This window comes from Beta vulgaris, chromosome 5 (assembly GCF_026745355.1).
Source record: "Beta vulgaris subsp. vulgaris cultivar EL10 chromosome 5, EL10.2, whole genome shotgun sequence".
Lineage (NCBI taxonomy): Eukaryota > Viridiplantae > Streptophyta > Magnoliopsida > Caryophyllales > Amaranthaceae > Beta > Beta vulgaris.
In genome coordinates, this window is record NC_079206.1 from 2,991,636 (window position 1) to 3,012,662 (window position 21,027).

Genomic DNA, 21,027 nt, shown 5'->3' on the forward strand with positions numbered 1-21,027 from the left:
TGCGCATCTAGGGCCAACAACTGTAACTGTCCTCAATAACTAACAAAAATTTCTTCGGGAGCTCTTTAAAAGAAAGATGTATCTTGTTAGTATGCGTAGTTTGCTAAATCACTTTAAAGCAATAATGATGGGTATTGCATAAACCCCCACTTGAGGACATCAAACACCATCGTTGCACCTGATGAGGACTCCACATATTCGACGACAACAACAAGTATGTGTGTCCCCCCAAGTTTAGAAACTAATCACATATTCGTGTGCACCCTCAGAAACTTTCCAGGTAATCACCCATCTCTAAACTACTCTGAGCCAAGCACGCTTAATATTGGAGTAACTTAGGCAATAAGCTTCATGAAAGAAAGATGTATCTTATCAGTATAAATAGTCTGTTGAATCTCTTTAAAATAATTATAAAGAGTATTACACATAAACTAGTGGATTATGATGATAATTGGTTTTACAATGACACTTCACCATGTATGTATGTGGCTAGACTTTCCTTCGATGAATTTTTTTTTACACTAACCCATTATAGAACAATAACATGTTGGTTTGAAGTATAAATCTCAACCATATAGAAATTCAAACATTATGTATTCAACCATATCATGTTAGAAGTGGGTCTAATGTAAGTCAAGAACTCAAGATCATGTGAGGATGAGTGTGGTGTCTACAGTTCCTTGAAGATTTAACATATTTATATAAGATTGATTACCAATCTTTACGAAAGAAAAGGTCTAATAAGTTCTCGTATGATCTAATAAGAATTATATGTTTAGTTAAGCTTAAATAAGTACAATTAAGTTTAAATAATTAAGTTTAGTTAAATATAAATAATTACAAATAAGTTGAAAAGAACACGAGCCAAGTCAAATTATATAGAGTACACTTCTTTTTCCGATAAAATAGATTACGGTTTTTTCACCAGGTATTCCTGTGATTTGTCAAAATTCATGGGGTAGCCCTAATTTTAAAAAAATGTGTCAGATACCCTTACTTTAAGGGTAAAATGTATGAAATGCCCTTAATTACTAACGGTGTCGAGTTTCCGTTAGTCATTAGGGTTAATTAACCCTTCGAACACTAATTAAACTCTAATTAACTAACTAAACCCTAACTTCTAACCCTAAACTAACCTCATAACTTCAAACTCTAACCCCACCACCCAACCACCACCACCACCTTCCCCTCCTTCACCACCTGCAGAAACTCCTTCACCACCTGCAGAAACCCCACCACCCAACCACCACCACCACCTCCCCTCCGGCCCTCCCCCTCCCCCACCATGCAGCAGCCCCCATCCCCCGTCGATTTCCCCACTCCTCCCCTGAAACCCACTTCCCCAGCCCACCGTAAGACCACCCTCCTTCTCAAAACCTCGCCACGCACTAGTCACCGCCGCATCACCTACCACCACTCATTACCTACCGGTGCTCATCATTCCAGACCACGACCAACGAACAATTTTCGCAATTATTTTCGAAATTAGTTTACGAATTTAATTTTCGAGATCATTTTCAGATATCATTTTGAAATCAATTTTCGAAATCATTTTCAAAATTAGTTTTTGAAAACAAGGATATCAATGATGAAGGAGGAGATAGAGATTGAGAGTCTAAGAACAACAGCAGGCCATCGATAGATTTCGACGGGGGGGGGTGGGGAGGGGGAATTCGACGGGGGTAGTGGGGGTGGGGAGGGGGAATTCGACGGGGGTAGTGGGGGAAGGGTGGGGGGTTGCGTGGGTGGAGGAGGGGTGGGGGGCTGCGTGGGTGGGGGAGGGAGTGGTTGGGTGGTTAGTTAAGGTAGGGGTTAAGTGTTAGGAGGTTAGGATTGGGGCTTAAGGGTTAGGGTTAGAGGATTAATTAGGATGAGTTAATTAGTATTAATGAGTAACGTAAACTTAACACCGTTAGTCATTCAGGGCATTTCGTGAATTTTATTGAAATAGTAAGGGTATCTGGTACGTTTTTTAAAAATTAAAGATACCACATAAACTTTGAAAAAACATAGGAGTATCTGGCGAGAAAACCCAATAGATTGCTTGCTATAATTGAGATAGCTAAGTGCAGTACATCCACATGAAAATTGAAAAGCCATATATTTTGTGGGGGCAATGAAATCTCTTCCTAGTAAAAGTATCGAATTGTCATTCGTTTTGTACTAAATCAACCTAAAATAGTACTGTTTGCAAAGATTCCACCCTAAAATCTGTTTGGGTACAGTTCTACAGAAACAATGTGCTCAAGTAATCTGCGAAAAATGTGTTTCCTGTCGACTGTCGTACGTGGAAAAGCTTACTATTTAAAGCAATCGTGATTCGTGGGTGTAAGGTTGTATACCACATTATTGCTCAACCTTAAGCAGAAACCTCATAAAATCACAATTGGTTGACTCCAATACTACTATTATCATACAAGTTAACTCAGACATTATTAAAGCTTGAATTGTAAGACTTTATTCGACATAAATATAGAATTAAATCAAACGTTAAATGATCAATAAATGTTCAGATTTGCTGATATAGAAGTGTTGTTGCTTGTTGAGTTGTTTCAACTTAATTTTCAAGTTGGTATTCCAACCCTAAAAAAGCTTGTTAGAAGAGCTGTACACATTACATTTCAATGGAGTCTAACCCGACTCGAATAAGGATCAGTAAAAAAAAAAAAAGTAGACTTGTATATTAAAAAGCAATGTGAAGCAAGTTTACACGTTTAATGGTACTATCCCTTTAGTTGTATGTTTCGTTCGATATCATCATGATATATTAAAAAAAATTCATAACATGCATGTTCTGTACAACATTTGATCTCATGACCTTAATTCGTATAATAAAGTTCTAACTAATGAATTATGTAACATTCGATGCTCTCTTATAACATAAAATTTTAATAACTCGGAACATCGCTTGTGTCTAATAACTAGTTAATTGATCAATATAGTGTTAGATTCAATTATTGTAGTTGGTGTTGAGCTTCTAGACGTATAAGTTGGCATACATCATTACCAGTCCAAATGGGGCATATTATAAAAATTAAAAAAAAAAACTAATTAGAAAATTAGTTATCTCCAAACAATCTTTTCAAATATCAATGAAATCAAAAATTAAATGACAGAAGTGCTGACAATTGATATCATTAATATCGTCAAGAATTGTCAGTAAAAAGTATAGAAATCAAAGACTATTTTTTAATAATAATATATATTGAGACAAACATAGTAATATTAAACTTAATGAAAGTTGTTTTGATGATATATAATTGAAAATATAATTATTTAAATAGTGTAAAAAGAGCTAAAAACTTAATTTTCCAATCTAAATTGAAATCAATAAGAGTTTGAGTTCAAACCAATACAATTCGAGTTTTCATACACTAGATTGAATCCGATCCGAAATATCCAAAATTTTAAACTATGTTTTTCGCTGAAATAAATTTGGTGCAAGTATCAAAATAAAGTGTTCGACAATAGAAGTAATTCATACAATTCCATAAAAACTCATTAATAAACTAATAACAACTCATAATTCATTACAACAGAAGGTTAAACAACAACATAAAAACATGTTTAACTACACAGTAGGTTTAACTTTACAGCAACAAGTCAGGGTTTAAACTTTTAAGGGAAGGTAAAGGTTGCCCGACATATATGTGGGGTTTTTTTCTATAAAAGAATCAATCAATATAAGCCCACTCATAAAATAAAAAATATAGAGCATATTTACTATTCGGATATATTGGATTTCCGGATCCAATAACACTCAATCCAATCAAATCCGAAAATTTGTTTTTTCAAAAAAAAAAATCAATATGAATCCAGCCCAAACATAATCCATATTCAATTCGAATTACTAATTCGGTTTGAATTTAATTAAATTTTAGTTTATATCCGAATAACTTTCACCACTAATGGTTTCAAAGTTTATGAGAATTTATTAATTGTGTGCAAAAGCTAAATTATCATATTGTTCTAAAGACAACCAATAGACTGAAAAATAGGCCCACCACATACATCACGGCCCAAACGTAATTCTCAATCTTCAAAACACAAACATATGCAACCAATAAGGCAATAATTAGGCCCATAAATCATAGTGGGCCTCTCCTGCGCCCAGAAGATCCACATAAATATCAAAAATGAGAGGTGGAGGTTGAGAAGACAAAAAAGATAAGAAAACAAGAGACTAAACTTCAAAATCACAAACATTTAGTACTATCTTTTTGGTCAAGTTATTTGTTTTGCTTGAACATAGAAAAAAAACACAAAGTAAGAAGATTTATAAGCAAAGAAAACTCATGGAAATATTTGAAGTTGGACCATGTAAGAGCTCCTATGAATTGGGGTATCTAATAGGAGAGAAATTCTCATCCTTAATAAACAGCAGATTAGCAACAGACCTTATTCTCCAAACACAGCTTCGCCCTTTCGCTAAAACCGATCTTGCAAAATCACTTATCGATTCTCTTTCTAACAATAACCGCAACAAGTTTGCGCGTTACTGGGATGAGCTCATTGGGATTGCGGAAGGAAGTGGCATTCCTCTCCTTGATGTACAGATAACATACTTGTTTTTTATTTGCTTTAATGTACATTTTGGAGAAATAGTCACATTCTATTCTGTTAGACCGTCTAACTTGGTCACAGAAGAAGATTATGCTGACCGTTTGACACAAAAATTTGCATTAGTATTCTGTCAGACAGTTTAAATTGGTCACAGAACATTATGGTGACTGTTTAACACAAAAATTTGCATTGCCAGAGTATTTCAAAGCACCATGTGTACTGCAATTATGTTTATGAAGTCTTTTCTTTTCCTGTGTTTATGTGTGCAGATAATACTAATCAACTTCAGGAAAGAGATATTAGCATTTATGCCAAAGAAAGAAGGCGCGAGCACACCTGTAGAAGATACGCCAGATGATTGCTCTGATGTTCTGGTAGTAAGTAATAGCATAGCCATTGCAGCACACAATGAAGACGCAAATGTTGCTTTAGTTGGTCACACGTACGTATGCACTGCATGTTCCATTCAGTAAAAATATTTCGAGTTAAGACATAAGCGTTGAGAAGTTACATACTTACATGAACTGAGCTAAGTACTGGCCAAAACTGACTGTAGTTTGACATAAGACTATATGAGATACTTCTAAGAAAGAAAAGAAACAAATTAACATCCTTCGCTTGCAATCTTCTGATCTTCATCTTGTGTGTTGTAGGTATTTGATCCGAGCAACTTTAAGCAATGGACATTCTTTTACAGCATATACATATGCAGGAGAGCTCCCAAGCTGTGCATTTGGCTTCAACAGCCATGGATTGGTACTTTCTGAACTTTATTATTATGTGCATAATACACTTTGAGGTCACATTTTTATTCTTGGGGGAGTGGCGCAAAAATTAGGTTCATAGCAGTTTTAGATGCAACAGAGTTATATCAGGAGATCCCACCTATAGATTATTCATAACTACATTTGGTTCTGAAACAGTTAATAAGTACTTCATTTTATCGTCAAGTACCATTTTGGACGCTTGACACTCAGCATGGATAAAGACACCATGATATATACTTTACCAAAAACTTCCAAGAACTACATAAAATAGACGAATTAGACACTTGGGTATATCCGTATATATCCGTATCCTATATGGATACCGAGTCAAGGATATGAAGAAACCTGCTTTCCTGCATCTTCTCTGAAAAATGTAGCCTTTCACATAGAATGGATTTGTTTCATCATTTATGTACCTTCATGATGTTTTTCAAGGCATTCACATTGAACTCAGTACCACCTCGTGACGATGAAATCATAGCTGGAGGTATTGGACGAAACTTTATTTCAAGAGATCTGCTTGAAGCAACGAACATAGGTGATGCACTCAAGGTTAGAGCTTAAAAACCATATATTCTAATAATCATTATCCAAATGGAGCAAAAAGTTCCCTGTGAGTAATCTTAATAGTCATTATACATGCATCTTTTCAGAAAATTCAGTCATCAGAAGTGTCTGTTGGACATAGCTATAACCTAATCGATATACCAACACGCAAGATTCTGAACGTGGAAACAGCATCGAGGAATCGATCATCAGTCTTTGAGATCAATGCAACACCATTTTTCCATGCAAACATGTATCTTCACCTTCAAGTTCCACAGGTAAGAAAGAATGATCTGAACTAACTCTTCATTTAACCAAACAAAAATAATTAATTCTAACAAGAAATCATGTCTTGTTATCAAAGATACAGGATGAAAATTCAAGAAGCAGACAAGAAAGAGCATCTTCATTGCCAAAAGAATCAATAGATGATTTCCTTTCACTTCTTGGAGACATAGATGACAAAAGATATCCCATTTACATGACAGGTACACAGCGACATGCATATGATCCCTTCTTCTTATACGCGATTTTAGAGTAACTTCATGCAAACCTGTTTTTGCAGGACCGACATTGTACACGTTGTGCACAGCCGTGTTCAATCTTGATGGACCAACACTATCTATCATTGAAGGGAACCCAAAAGAAGGAAAGGTTACTCATTTATTCCAAATGCATTAGAGGCTCTTCAACTATCAAATGCTCTTTCATGAACAACAATCTCAAAGAGGTTCGTAGAGGCCAATTGCGTAGCCATCCGAGCGTCTCATGGCTGCAACATAATTACAATGGCAAGAAACAAGTATTAGATGCTTTTGAATTGCAAGATAATATTGTATCTGTATTCTTTTACGGCATAATTTTTAGAAAAAAGGTATACTTGCTAACGTTTCCATGGATTTTATACTTAACTGGACCATCCAACTCTGCACCTAACAATGACAACATTAACACCTCCTGCATAACATCCTCACTGTGGAAATGCAAACATAGTAGCTCTAAAGTGAGATGAAGTCATGAAGTAATTGGTAACCTCTACTTGAAGAACAGTATAGATATTCTTTTCTGTTAACTTACATTTTGCTCTAAAAAACAAAGGAGAAGGGAAATTAGAAGCCATTTTTGTAAGTTGCCAAAAAAAAAACATTAAGAGAAGGAAGCCATTATTGTAAGAGCTACAGTTGCAACAAATGTGAATAATCGAGAACTAAACGCTCGAAAGCATCCAGAACATGAGCATGCATTCAACAAAAGCTATTAAAAGACAGAGGGAGTATGTACATATTTGTAAGATCATTACAAAAACAAAAGCTATGACACAAATTTCATACAAAGTCCAAATAATTAAACTTTAAGAAAGAAGACAATTGATGAAAGGAGCTCTAAAAACATGTTAGCAAGACAAAAAAAATCAGTAAGCTATACATTTAAACTTCTGCAATGTCTCTTTATAATTCATGATGAACCTTTTAGAATCTTCAAACGTGAACGCTGCCCCTTTGACTTGGGTTCTAGTAACTTGGCTTTTAGAGAATTCTCTCTAACTGACTGCATTTTTGAAGATGATTCAGAAATTCTGGGATCTGGGGATTTCATTCTTGTCATCCACTGTCTTACAGGGCTGGCATTTCTCTTCAGTGTAGAGGTGTTACTCGAAGCAGCTTCTTTATAGTCATCATACTCGGTAGGAAAACTTCCACCTTCCGACAGTAGCAACTCACTAATTAGTTTATCAACTGTTTTCGAGTTTGACCCATGCCCCTCTTCATCGTAACTCTTTTTCTTTTGATACGAATCATAAATTTCAGACTTCTGCAGCATGCTGATCTCGCCTGGGGTTGCTTCACTGGCTTTCATGACCTGCAGATCAATTTCACGAGGAGTGGTTTGAGGTTCCGACATCTGAATACTAGGAGGACTTTGACCCTTCCTCCTCCTGTTTAATGCTAGCTCTTCCTGTTCCTCGTAGTGGCTGGGGCCTGCTTTGTTTCTCTCAGCATAGCGGGAGTCAGAAAAGGCAGAATCTTCAGGGGCTGTCCCAATCTCAGGAATCGACTCGAGCGAACGGCGCCTTAAACGGCTCTCTTTGTGATGATCAATAGTATCCATATTGTCTATTTTTGGTGTTTGTCGGGTTGTGAGAAATGTCTCTATTTCCGGTCTCAATTTATCAACTATAGATGCTCTTTCTGCTCCCGGGTCTCTCCTTTGCTCTCGTTCATCAAGCCAAGATTCAGCAACGTGTAAGATCAAATTATCATGACTACCAATACCATTCCAGTCTTTCTCAGAATTTTGTTTGACATCATGCATTTGTTTAGCATATTTCCTAATACTTTTAGCAAACTCATCACAGAGTTCTTCAAGAAGGTCACTTGATTTCTTTTCTTTTTCAAGATCTTTTACAGTAGTTGAAAAGGAAACCTTGATTTCGAACAGTTCTCTAGCTAGCTTCCTATGTAAACTTTCAGATCTTTTTCTCAACTTCCTTTCATCTCCTAATTCATCTCTTACGGACTGAAGAGCAGCCTCTACTCGCTCTTGTTCTTTGCTCTTCTTGTTAGCTAGGTTATTATCTTGTGAGATTTGTTTCATCAAATCATTAATCTCATGTCGATTCGCCTGCTGATCTCTGAGCAACTCTTTGATCTTACCACGGGCATGATCCAGCTCGTTTTTCATAGCTTTCACTAGAGACACATTGGAAGCATGCTGCTCTTCTAGCGTCCATATACGGTTTAACACTTTGAGCAATTCGGTCGATGTTTTAAAGCCGTAATTAGGGTCACCAATCCTTCCCCTTAACTCAATCGAACTGCCGGGAGTTACTGCTGGATTATATGGAGCCATCTGAATAAGGACAAACCAAACCATTAAGAGCAGAAAAAGTAACATGAAGAAAAATTGATCCCGCAAAAAGGCTATCTTAGCTAGACTATTCATTATTACTTGGATTCTTCATATTGCCTCAAAAACCCATGTCGATTCCCCGACATTGTAACATGAATATGGCCACTTCTATACTTCATATTTGGAGAAGATCCCGAGTTTTTACAAAATAGCCAAGCCAGACTCTCAGTCTTAGTTACATGTCCAATCCAAGTCTTTAACCTTAATTACTTATAACTTAACTTAGACTTGCTCGAAAAACTGCAAATTCTAGCACTTGGAACAGGTCTAGAGATGCAATTTGCTACTTCAGTAATCATTATGCTGTAACGGTACTTGTACTACCTGCTAATTTGCACCTTAACCATGGACCCCCCCCCCCCCCCGGAGAGGCAATGGAAGTATAACACTAATTCAAACCTCAGACATGTAACTATACATGTTCAACTATTCATTTCACAGCTTGGATTACCAACATTTTAACATGGGCTATGCATACTCGACAATTGAGATATAGGGCCAAATAATGCAAAATATTCACAAGATTTCCTAGTTGACAACTTGACACATTCCAAATATCTGGTACTAGTAACTGTATATGAGTAAGTTGACATCCAATTCAGTTTAGATCTGCTCCACGGAAAAAAAAGAGAAGAAATTGGTGCAGGCCCACACCCTAGTGTATATACTTGAATACATCCCCATCTACGATTCAAACTTGTACAAGTGTTCATCAAAGTAGCCTACAATGGCGATAGCAAGTCATAGATGAACGGAAAAGATTTGGAAACTCAACTGCCAGAAATCAGGCATTGCAAGCTATATTCTGGTCATCACAAAGACAGAACAAACTGTTTTGATTTACAAGTTGCCATACATTACTAAATGCACATGCTACACAAAATTGTGTTGGTTTGATAAAGACACAAAATACCTCTTCTTATTTCTATGAACATTGGACAAAGATAACAGTATTAAAAGATAAGTACCTCCAAGGAACTACCATAGCTTGCAGGAGAAAGAGGCTGCAGAGCATGCTTATTCTTTTCTGCTGATTGATGATGCCGCATCAGTGAGGCTGCAATATGTCTCCTCAAGCTGCCAGCACTTGAAGGCTGCCATACATCAGATTGAATAAGCTTAAATTGGCGAATGACCATGATGAGCTATTCCTTTTTCCAAATTTTTGGAAAAAACATTCTTCTTGTCATATTATTCAAAGTAGGTGTTGAATATCTAGGTGAGAGTGTGAGCCAAAGATAATGTACATTTGTTCAATGTAGAGATTGAAACTTCTACTCAAAATTATGGAAAAAGCATCCCATGATTTCCATCCACGTAAATGTTTTAAACGTACACTCAAAATTCCAAGCTTTCACGAGGCATGTCTGAGAAACTAATGACACCATTTCTAGGAGTAAATTATGGAACAATCGTCTCCTTCATTACTTGTCAAATTCATCATTCATCCAAGTAATAAAAGCATTATGTTTCCCCAAGATTACCAGCACAAGACTACTTAACAGAACAACAAGAGAAGTCGTCAAGTGAGTCGAAATCCTTCAGTTTTAGAGAGAATTCGATTGAACAAACATAGCTAATGAGCATTAATATGCACAGATAGTCAATCCTAAGTCCTTGGCTCATATCATCCCATACAAAGCTACTCTATTTCGGAAGGATAATTGAGCGATCAGCGGCCGAGATAGTAATATGGAGTCCATTCATGCCCTGTCCAAGTTTTCACCTATCCAAGATCTTACTCAAATTGTTATGCTGCTGATTTGACATATAAAATTTTGCTTTAGGATTGGCTTAGATACCTGTTTGGTGCTATATACTCATTGTCATTCTAAGGGAAGATAAAAGGGATATTATCTTAGGTGACCCTGACATATAGGCCTTTTTCTCAAATAACCCCGACATATTCACCCCTATCGCAAAAATAACCCTGAACTTGCATTTTGTCATTAAATCTGATGGAATAGCTAATGACGTTAACTATTTAAAATAAAAAACCAAACTCATGTCTTTCTCTCTTGTTCTTCAATGCTCACTCTTCTCAAGCCCTCATCAATGGTGTCAACTCCCCTCTCTATCTCCCATCCATCCCCTCCACGGCCCTCCTCATTTCCTCTCTTTCCTCCACCTCCTCCACCAACCCCTGATTTGTCCTCCACCTGAAATTCGCTATCCATTCCTATTTATACCCAATCTTTCACATTTTCCCTTGCATAAACAACCAAACAAATCACATTATTGCTCCTAAAACCTCAATAAAATTTGGATACTTGTGCACCCAATTGCTCCTGAAATCCCATGGAAACCCAAAATCCTTCCTAAAATGAGGAATCTTATCGACCCACATCATCAAAACCCTCTTCACATGCTCAACCACTTCATCAGAATGTGCCTTAGTTTCTCGCTTCTCCTCCTTAAAGAACTCCTCAACTTCCTTACCATCTTTATACATGTCAAACAATTTCGAGGGTTTTCGTAAGAAATCAAGTAATTCATGGGGTTTAGGGATGCTAATTTGATGACGATGTTTCTCAAGAAATTTAACTGAAATTGCTTCTTCTTGCTCTTGTCTTGTACTTTTTCTTGTTGTCATTTGACAATTTTGGTGGGTGTTTGAGAGAATTGTTACAATTTTACTCAAAACAAAGCAATTACCCAAAAGAATCACCAAACCCTCGCGGCTCTGTTATTGTGTTGTTGATGTAGTTGTCACAAAATCCCAGCACAAAGAGGAACAAGAGAGAGAAAGAGGAAATAGGAAAGAGGAAAATTTGAGGAGAGAGAGAGAATGAGTTGAAGGCCATTGATGAGTGACTTTGAAGGAGTAAATTATGGTTTTTTGAGGAGTTCAATTAGTTGCACAAGACGAGAAGCTACCGCAGTTAGCCATTTCGTTAAGTTTAATGACAAAATACAAGTTTACGGTTATCCGAGATAAGGTTGAAAATGTCGGGGTTATTTGGAAAAAATGCTATGTCAAGGACTCAAGGTCATCTGAAATAATATCCTAAGATAAAAAAGAAATTTTTAATGCTTGTTTGGTTGACATGGAAAAAATGAGAAGTGGAAGTTTCCAGAAGCTGAAAATTGTGGAGTTATTTAGTTGACAAAAAACTCAGGGAAGTCTTTCCTGGGAACTTAATGGAGGAGATTGTTTGCCTAGACCCTCTAGGACTCTAGGTTAGTGGAACTTCCTATATCAACAATACAACTTTTCTCAACGTCCAAGAAACAAAACTACAATAGCAAAAAATCCCAAACACTTCATTCAACCAATCGGCCACTTTAGAATAGCAACAATTAACAACAAACTATCTCACAAATCATAGCAAAGTGAAGCAAAAGAGTATAATAGCAAAAAAACGTAACATTAGAAGTTCATAACATTGTGGACAGACCTATCAAACATACTCGACTACGGCATTGATGTAGATGGGATTCGATCCCCCAAGTCTTGGGAACCACCCCACAAGACTTCACTAACTAAGCTAGATGTCATCCGCACCTATCAAAATACTAACTAATCCTATAGATTAAAGTTAATTAACTCAATAAAGAAACGAGTAACACCACAACAAAAGGCATGACACATGGATGATGAAAATACACCCATTTTTAAGAAACCAGAAGAAGCTACAAAAATGGTCATCAAATTCAACAATTAAGGTCTAAAAATAGAAACCTAAAATCTACAAACAAATGCATCAACATCAACATAGGTCTAATAATAGCAACTGTAAATGACACTAAAACAGAATGTCATCAATCACAAGTTCACAACTCAAAAAGATCAACACAAGTAAATCTTCTGAAACAAAACCCAATTCTACAACAAAAAAAACCATCAATAAAACCAAAAAAAAACACAAACTTTACATCAAAAATCACCAATTCCCAAAAAAGTGAAACATTTTACCTGATGATCAGAAGAACCACCATGATGAAAATCAACAGCTAAGGAAGGATGATGATCAAAACCCTCATCTTGATTAATCCTATGATGAAGACGACGACCTCTTTGATGATTATTATTATTAACACCCAAATACATTTTAACAGATGAAAAATATTGGTAAAATTCCCAGAAAAAACAAGCAATTTTTCTAGCTGAGAAATGAGAAGAAGAGAGAGAAAATGAAGGATAAAGAAGAAGAAAAGGGTTTGTGCCTTTAATTATGGTGTTTTGAGCTCCACCAACCTCCTTCCATGAGATTACTGGGGTATTAGCCGTAGTAGTAGAAGTGGGTCCACTAACTTTTTTGCAGAAAGAGTAATACTTTCTTCTTCTCCTAAAAAATTCATCCTTTTTTTGCGCTGAAATTGTACCTTTTCCTTTATTTTCTCTACTTTTTTCTGTTTCTTCTTCTCCTTCTTCCTCCTTTCTTTTCATTTCTCTCTCTAAAATTCTCACTTTCTCTCTCTAAAGATCTCATCTTTCACCTCAATTTCACACTTTTCTGACTGTTCTTCTGAAATTCACCCATTTTTTTGTGTTGTGTCTGATTTTGTTTAGATTTAAGAGGAAAAAAATTGAAGATTTTTGAGTGTGTGTTGAGTTAAGCTTTCACTTCAGTCAGTATACTCTGTTTGTTGATTTCTACTACTCATAAATCTTCTGTATTTAATTCTCTCAGTCTCTGGGTTTTTTTTTTGGATTATCTGTTCTTTGCTACCTGGCAAAATCGGTGTCATCGTCAAAGAGTTGCATGTAAATTAATGTGTGTATATTTTTTGTAGGAGAAGAAAGAAAAAGTACGGACTATGATTGTGATTCTTGCAATTGGGGTAATAAATTGGTCCCCCTATAGTCTCTTTCTTTTATTATCATGGTTATAATTTTACTCGAATAGTCTCTTTCTTTTAGATCGAGAGAGGTTGAACTGGATTGAACCAAATTGAATCGAGATAAATTAAGAGAAATTGAACTGCAGGGAATTGAATTGAACGGAACTGAACTAGACTAGCTCGTTCATTTCTAAATAAATGCTCCATTTTTTGCTTTATGTTTATTAGTGTATCACGTTAATCATTAATAAATCTAATTATTTATTTGTAAAAAAAATTAAAAAGTTGACATTTTGAAATATAGATAAAAACACATCCAACAACATCTTATATATAGACTTATATTCGTTAAAAAAATATGATCAACGTAAATTTTGTAAATAGTGAAAAGTCAAATTGAAAAATCTATTAAAAATACCGGGAGTACTAGCTATTTCACTGAATTTAGTTAGCTACAAAGCAGATAAAAGGATTATGAACCCCTTGTAAAATAATTAGTTAGCTAAACATTAAAAAGTATCACAAATGATTGACATTTAACCATTGTTTATATGGTCATTCTTCAAGATCTTCTCTAGACAATCTAGTTTGAGTAGTACTCTTTTTTACGAGTATCGACTGAATTTGTCGTGGTGGAAATTAATAATGTTTTAGAAAAATTGCTTGTATCAAAGTATAAAATATGATTAGAATAAAAACCATTGTTCTCATAGATATCCTCCCTCAGCTCTTGTTGCTGAAGCCTAGGGTTATGGAATGGACTTCTTGCCATCCATTAGTAAATCAAAGATTTATATATTGAAGGAGATAACCAAGTAGTTATAAGAATTTTAAAGGACACTATGCTTGCCCTTGGAACATCCAAACACCCATTGAAGATATTTTACATCTGCTTCATTATTTCAGGTTCTACACCATTAAACATATTTTTCGAGAAGCCAATCGAATAGCAGATCTCCTATAAAAAAAAAAGGTCATAATAGTTTTGTTGCTTAGGTTGACATAGATGTCTCCGCTAATAATCCTAATCTTCAACAATTTGTTTCACTTGGTTCGTTAGGGGTCTCCCTTGAAAAAACGGTGTCCTAACTTCACTCATGTATCAAAAAAAAAGAAGCAAATAATCACCTTCTTGTATCCCTTTTTACATAGATAGCATGTCAAGCGTTATACTCTTAGGCCTTGTTTGGTTGACAAAACAAATCATAGGAAGTGCAAATTCCTAGGAAGTAGAAGTATATGAAGTTGTTTGGTTGGCAAAATCATGGGAATTTGCACTTCCTAGGAAGTTCTACTTCCTCCAAAATGGAGGAAGTTACTTACCTAGGTCCCCCTAGGTAAGAAGAACTTCCCATAGGAAGTTTTACTTCCCATTATCAACCAAACACAATTTTACACTTCTTAGGAATTTCAAATACATGGGAAAAATAACTTCCTAGAAAATATGACTTCCTATATACAACCAAACAAGGCCTTATTAGCTTCACTACTTGATAGAACCACGCAAACAAGTTAATCCTCATCTGCTTTATTAAATAAGTAAATAATATTTTTAAAGATAAGATGAAGTTTCTTGCAAGGAGGGGGGAAGTGGGGATCCCTCCTTGCAAGAGGTGAGACTCGATCTCAAAATCTCTGCAATCGAAAGTGATGCCAACGCCACTAGTATATCACCCAGTGCTCAAAATAAGTAAATAATTACATTTGTGCACATCCCTAAGTTCCCCTTATTAGTGTACAATATTTTTTCAGATAAGGTGGGTCTCTAGATTGAGCCTCTATCTTAGGGAAAACTCAATTGAAATAACATGCCAAGAAAGGGAAAATGAGGACTCCAACCTTCAACAAGTATTTAGGAGACAGTATCATATCAAGTGATCCAAATTTTGATCATTATTTATCAATATCGTTAATTACATAAAACTATTGAAGAATTTTTGATACATTAAGACAAATAAATAACATATCACTTGATAATTAATTTTGATTTGTACTCGAGTAAATATACAGTCAAAGTTTGTCAAGCTTGACCATCAAGATGGAGTATGTTGCAATCGAAAAAGAACGGAGAAAGTGGATCGAAACCTAGTAACCTTACAGACAAAAAAAAATCTAAACCAGGTACATACCTTGGTAATTGTAACCATAGACAAAGAAGCACAATTTGTTTTCTTGTTGCTGGAATCATCTAAACCACTGAATCTAAAGAAAATGTCATTCCTAAAGGAAGAAGAACAGATAGATGACGCTTGTTATGGTTTCTAGCTCCCAGTCCTTATTATGCGTGGACTGCAGAGTATGCAAGAAAGAAACACACGTGCGCAGAGAACAAAAATGCTCCACAAACAATAAAGGCAAAAGTACAAACTAGCTGAGTTATGGAGTTTAAAATGTTAAAACATCAAAACTAAACATATGAAGTCCCCTGTTGCCTGTTGGTAGGGGCTTCCAAGTTACAGGTTCTGGTATAGAACTAGCAGAGGAAGAAAATGCTCCTCCCTTCCTCCGTTCCTCGCCACCCAACAGGTGTAGTATCGGGGGGAAGAGGGAGGGGGATGCACCTGCCTCGCTCACACCTTTCTCCCCAGCCTCCACTTCGGCAATTTGTCGAGCTTGGTTGCATATTATTGAAGGATAAAATTGCAATGAGAACTCAAAGATGGTTGATGCAAGCTTGATGCGGACCGAGGAGTGATAAACACAAGTTAAATACTACTAGAAGACAAATCTCAAAATGAAATTTAAATTTTAAAGCTAAATTAAAGAGCATATGTATCCTACTGTAGCCTGCAGGGAGTATCTTGAAAAGGTAGAAATAATAATTAAGGAGAGACATCCACAAGAAACACAGTCCACATTTCTCTCATCAACGTAGAAACAAACTACATTTAGGCAGTTCTCCAGACAGGAGTACAGATATGTTACTCAGGGGGTGATCGGGTCGGACAAAGGTACATGTCCGAGTGTCCAGCTCAAATTTTTATGGAAAATTACCATGTTTGTGGCCCAAAAGTGTTCAAGAATCTATATTCATGTTAGAGTGTCAAGAGTTCGACATAGGTAATGGAGATATAATGAAGCGTCCGAGACTCCAAGTAACATAAGATATGATACTTGCACAGGCAAGCACATCAAGCATGGTGAGAACAAGATAGTGAACAACAGAAAAATTATCGCAACGCAATAACCCTCCAAGTTCCTCTGTATTTCACCCCCAAAAAAAAGTTCCTCTGTGTGAACTGACAATACAAGATTTTCTTTAACAAGCTTCTCTTGAGCAGAGGAAAACGAGCACAAGATTCTTGAGAATTATTATTAAGCACATACATTTGAATCACATTAAATCAACCAAAATTGTAACCAGAAAGTATTTTTTGTCTCATAATAGAGAAGAGAAGACAAGGAAGCAAATCAAAGGCTATATAACACTTACCTTAATACAGCAGCACTAAAAAACTACTTTGTCTTTAAGGTTACTGAGCTTCGATGTACTCTTGTGAGTACTTTTTGATGTTACACCAACTCTCAGCTGAATACGGGATGTACCATCATACGCACACTGCATACATTCATCATGAGCAATGAATGGAGGGTGTGCCTCTTGCTTGTTATTTTATGCTTAATTTTCGCATATTACTGGAAAATAACACTAGACAAGCAAAATCCACAAGACATGACACCAAGTGCAGAATGCCCAGATCAGGGAGAAATATCAAGCCGGGCCTCGAAGCAAATTCCAGAAAACAGTTGGAGAGGATTCTTCTTGATGGCAGGACATCTGTGTGACCACCTCCATTCTTTTGAATTCATTTCAAACATGAGAAGAACAGGAGATCCATAACTTTGAATGTAAATGAGGTTGTCAAACCCACTACTGGCAAAAACATCATCAAACTCCCCAAATCCTCTGAAAAATTTGTTAGGCATACGAGAAACCTCTTCCCACTCCTTTCCTCTAAGAACCCAGATACCGATGCCCTTAATTACACCAAACCGACCTTGTTTTTCAATCCCGCCTACCATGACAAGCTCCTCTTTAAGGTTTATCAACCTCATGCATGTGACAAGACAAGGTGCGGGAATCACGCGCTCATCCACATCAGGGTCAAATGAGTGAGAAGCAAGGTCATATGCCAGCACACCATAGCGAGGACGAACAAAACCCATTAATCTTGTTAGATAAACCCCGAAATAAAGAATCCCGCCACATATCACACTGTCGGTCCTACTTCTCCAAGCTTGTAAAGTAACATCCACAGGGCATTCCCATTGATTTTTTTCTGAGCAATAAACATCAATTGAAAGATACCAATTTTCCTCTTCTCTAGGATCTTGCTTAGATCTGACTACTGCCATGGTATAATTCTGTGATGATTTATCCAGTGAGATTGCAAGGGCACAGTAATCATAGACTTCTGCACCAGCAGGTCCTGCAAGCTTTCGACAATGTTTAGTGATTGGATTACAAACATATAGCTTTCTCATGGAGTCATTATTCATAAAGCAAACTAAGCCGGAAGATGAAACAATATTCCAAGTAGGTCTTTCAACATAAGGGATCTCAAACCTATACCACCTCGAAAACAAGGGGTCATAAACATGCCCACGTGGATCACTGTCATTGGTAAACATAAAGTACCAGGGTTTTTGAGGTGAAACGTTTGGGAAGTTATGTATGAATTGTCCAGACTGCAAAATGTCATTCCATTTCTTACATACACAACCTGCTTTAATAATAGTTGAAACTGGGAGATGTCCAAGAACTTGTTCAATTATATCATCTGGAAGAATGGTGTTAATACAGACAACATGCCTTTCTTCATCATCAACATAAGTTCTTACAAGTGAATCAACTACTTCAGGATCAACCTTTCTTGTACGGTTTTCTTTTCTGATCGGCCAGTATCCATAATCCTCCCAAGATGGTTCTGGCTCCATGAGTCAAACTGTGAAGTCCATAGATAATAATGAGGAGAGAAGCTGCAAAATTAAATAAAGACATCATGGAAATTGGTGAACAATCAAATAATAGATAGGGGATAGGGATATCATTCAGATGACACATTAACACTCTGTGAACAGCACTTATGTGAGTGGTCAACCAAAATACTTAAAGATGTAGAATAGACTTGAGCCAAAAGAATACTAATAGCATTTTAACACCAAAAGCAACCTTCCAATGGCTGTTGTAGTGGTTCAAACTGGTTCCATGTGGCGTAGTCGTCTTTGCTGAAACAAAAAGGACCCTGCAAAGAACCACTAAGCTAGAAGGTAATAGAAACTATCATGATCTTAAGCAGAAACTCATTTGATAAAATGCGAAGAATCTGAAACTCAGCCGATCAACCCCTTACACAATTGTATTGCAGAACCATCTATTCCGAAACATGGATCACCAGCAATTAGGAGTTCAGTTGTGTTTGATCCGCATATATACATCAAATAAGATGGTAGCATAACTACACCAAAGGGGGGCAGTATTAAAATTACATTACATAAAACATTGCAATTAACAGAAATTCTTTGTCGCCATCCAAAAATAATTCTGCATATCTCTACATTACACTTTGTTTGGATAGATAGCACACATATAGGGAAAGGTATGGGGAAAGAGAGGAAGGGAAGGGAAGGGAGGAGTGATAAATCTGACCTCTCACAAGTCACCCTCACACCTGTTCATGTGAGTGGTTATTTCCTACCCAATGCCTCTTATAGACATATACTTCCCAACGAAAAAAAAGGAAAAGGAGAAAAAAGTGAGTTTGCATTTTCCTCCGTAATCGGAAGGAGTTCGTTTAGCAAGATGGGAAGGAAGATGTATCATTCCAAACAAGGGAAATGACTCCCTCCCTGACCCTCCAAATTCCGCTATCCAAACACCCTCTTACTCATCATTTTTCTAAGTCTAAAACTACACTCAACCTTCTACATTCCATGCCAACCTACATTCCGACCTCCCAAGTTTCTGTTCCACTCAAACCAACCGTACTATCCCAATACTTGGTAGACGGTAACAACAAAAACATTGTCAGAGCCTTAATCCCATTAAAACAGGGTCAGCTGCCGAATTTCCAATGCTACCAAATTACACCAACGCCTTATTATGAACCAAAAAAACCAATCAGCGTGAATAAAAGCTTGTAGCAATCTATCTTCCGTTAATGTTGGTGTTCAACAACTGGACAATATATTTCTTGTTTCCTAATGTTTAGTTTTCTTTATGTATTACTAGATTCAAATGCATGCAATGCGTGTTTCAAATTATAAAAAGTTGTATTTTTAACATCAAATTGTGAAATATTTTTTTAAAAAAAAAATATTTAAAATGTTTCAAGCGGACACCAAATTGGTCTAGAGTTCCCTTATGTAATAGATAGAGATGTGACGATTTTTCCAATGTCAGAACCAAAATATATAGGAAAAATTGATTTAATCAGTCCCAACTATGGACGTCCTGACAACAACAGTCCCAACTATCATTTTTTTGTTGTTCAGTCCCAACTTTGATTTTTACCTGCTGGGACTACTATTGTAAAACACCTTTCAAAGCTGGGACTGAACAATAAAAAACGATAGTTGGGACTGTTTAAATCAATTTTTCCAAAAATATATATGTTACATCTTCAAGGAATTTCACTATATTACACAACAAAATTATAAATAATTCAAAACACAAACTATTAAACTTTTGAAAAATTTAGTTGCATGTACACTCCAATTTAACCAATCTAACATATTGGAAGAATCTGAAGCCATTATACAAATAAAACACACACAAACATTATTTCATATAAACAAAAAAAAATCTTCAAGGAATTTCACTATATTACACAACAAAATTATAAATAATTCAAAACACAAACTATTAAAAAATTTCAAAAATTTTAGCTGCATGTATGCTCCAATTTAACCAATCTAACATATTGGAAGAATCTGAAGCCCTTATACAAAAAGACACACACACATTCTTTCATATAAACAAAAAAAAAAATCGAAATTTTTAACTAAAAATTAAAACTTTAATACAGGAAATACAAAAAAAAAGGTTGATGATGATCATATAATTTCAACGAATCGGAAATTTCCATGAATAAAAAATGAAATCAGCAAAAAAGAATTTACCAATTGAATGGAATCGGAAGATCGGAGATGAAATTAGGTGATTGAGAAAGACAACGACGGCGGAATAAACGAGTAATGAAATCCTTCCTCAAAAATTATCCTTTTTTCTGGATTAGATGAGTTTATATATGGAGTTTTTTTGAACTATTATTATTTTCAATTCAATTTTATCGCCCTTTCCTTTTCAGTTTGTTAGGTACATACATTGTGGGCCATTCTTTTCTGATTGTCAGACCCTTTCAACAGTTCTCTTTTTGTCTACAACGATTCTAATTAAACTTATTTTGTTTTATCTAAGAGTATTATCAAATCTTATCTTATTTGATATTATTTG

At 35.9% G+C, this 21,027-nt stretch overlaps 3 protein-coding genes across 10 annotated transcripts; 1 reads left to right on the forward strand and 2 right to left on the reverse strand.

The window, feature by feature from the left end:
* Nucleotides 1–4,156: 4,156 nt before the first annotated feature.
* On the forward strand, nucleotides 4,157–6,763 carry LOC104892210 (hypothetical protein). Of its 2 annotated transcripts, none has more exons than XM_010678065.4 (7): nucleotides 4,157–4,550; nucleotides 4,833–5,005; nucleotides 5,217–5,319; nucleotides 5,766–5,882; nucleotides 5,984–6,154; nucleotides 6,247–6,364; nucleotides 6,442–6,763. In XM_010678065.4, the coding sequence occupies exons 1-7, from the start codon at nucleotides 4,296–4,298 to the stop codon at nucleotides 6,555–6,557; spliced, it is 1,053 nt and encodes a 350-aa protein (XP_010676367.1). In that variant the 5' UTR covers nucleotides 4,157–4,295; the 3' UTR covers nucleotides 6,558–6,763. The 2 variants fall into 2 exon arrangements, with proteins under 2 accessions (XP_010676367.1, XP_010676366.1); XM_010678064.4 differs by having other exon boundaries at nucleotides 4,159–4,550; nucleotides 6,241–6,364.
* On the reverse strand, nucleotides 6,166–13,574 carry LOC104892211 (hypothetical protein). Of its 2 annotated transcripts, XM_048645202.2 has the most exons (4): nucleotides 12,703–13,574; nucleotides 9,755–9,880; nucleotides 7,302–8,726; nucleotides 6,166–6,648 (listed from the first exon to the last, which is right to left on the reverse strand). In XM_048645202.2, exons 1-3 carry the CDS (start codon nucleotides 13,174–13,176, stop codon nucleotides 7,332–7,334), a joined length of 1,995 nt encoding a protein of 664 aa, XP_048501159.1. In that variant the 5' UTR covers nucleotides 13,177–13,574; the 3' UTR covers nucleotides 6,166–6,648; nucleotides 7,302–7,331. The 2 variants fall into 2 exon arrangements, with proteins under 2 accessions (XP_048501159.1, XP_010676368.1); XM_010678066.4 differs by lacking the exon at nucleotides 6,166–6,648 and having other exon boundaries at nucleotides 7,070–8,726.
* A 2,051-nt stretch (nucleotides 13,575–15,625) lies between these two features.
* On the reverse strand, nucleotides 15,626–20,863 carry LOC104892212 (F-box/kelch-repeat protein At3g61590). Of its 6 annotated transcripts, XM_048645201.2 has the most exons (5): nucleotides 20,694–20,863; nucleotides 18,926–19,030; nucleotides 18,745–18,817; nucleotides 18,441–18,551; nucleotides 16,807–18,001 (listed from the first exon to the last, which is right to left on the reverse strand). In XM_048645201.2, exons 2-5 carry the CDS (start codon nucleotides 18,944–18,946, stop codon nucleotides 17,271–17,273), a joined length of 936 nt encoding a protein of 311 aa, XP_048501158.1. In that variant the 5' UTR covers nucleotides 18,947–19,030; nucleotides 20,694–20,863; the 3' UTR covers nucleotides 16,807–17,270. The 6 variants fall into 6 exon arrangements, 5 of the variants coding, with proteins under 5 accessions (XP_048501158.1, XP_048501157.1, XP_048501155.1 ...); XM_048645200.2 differs by lacking the exon at nucleotides 18,926–19,030 and having other exon boundaries at nucleotides 16,807–18,551; nucleotides 20,694–20,857; XR_007274656.2 differs by lacking the exon at nucleotides 20,694–20,863 and adding an exon at nucleotides 15,626–16,244 and having other exon boundaries at nucleotides 17,005–20,648.
* Nucleotides 20,864–21,027: the final 164 nt, after the last annotated feature.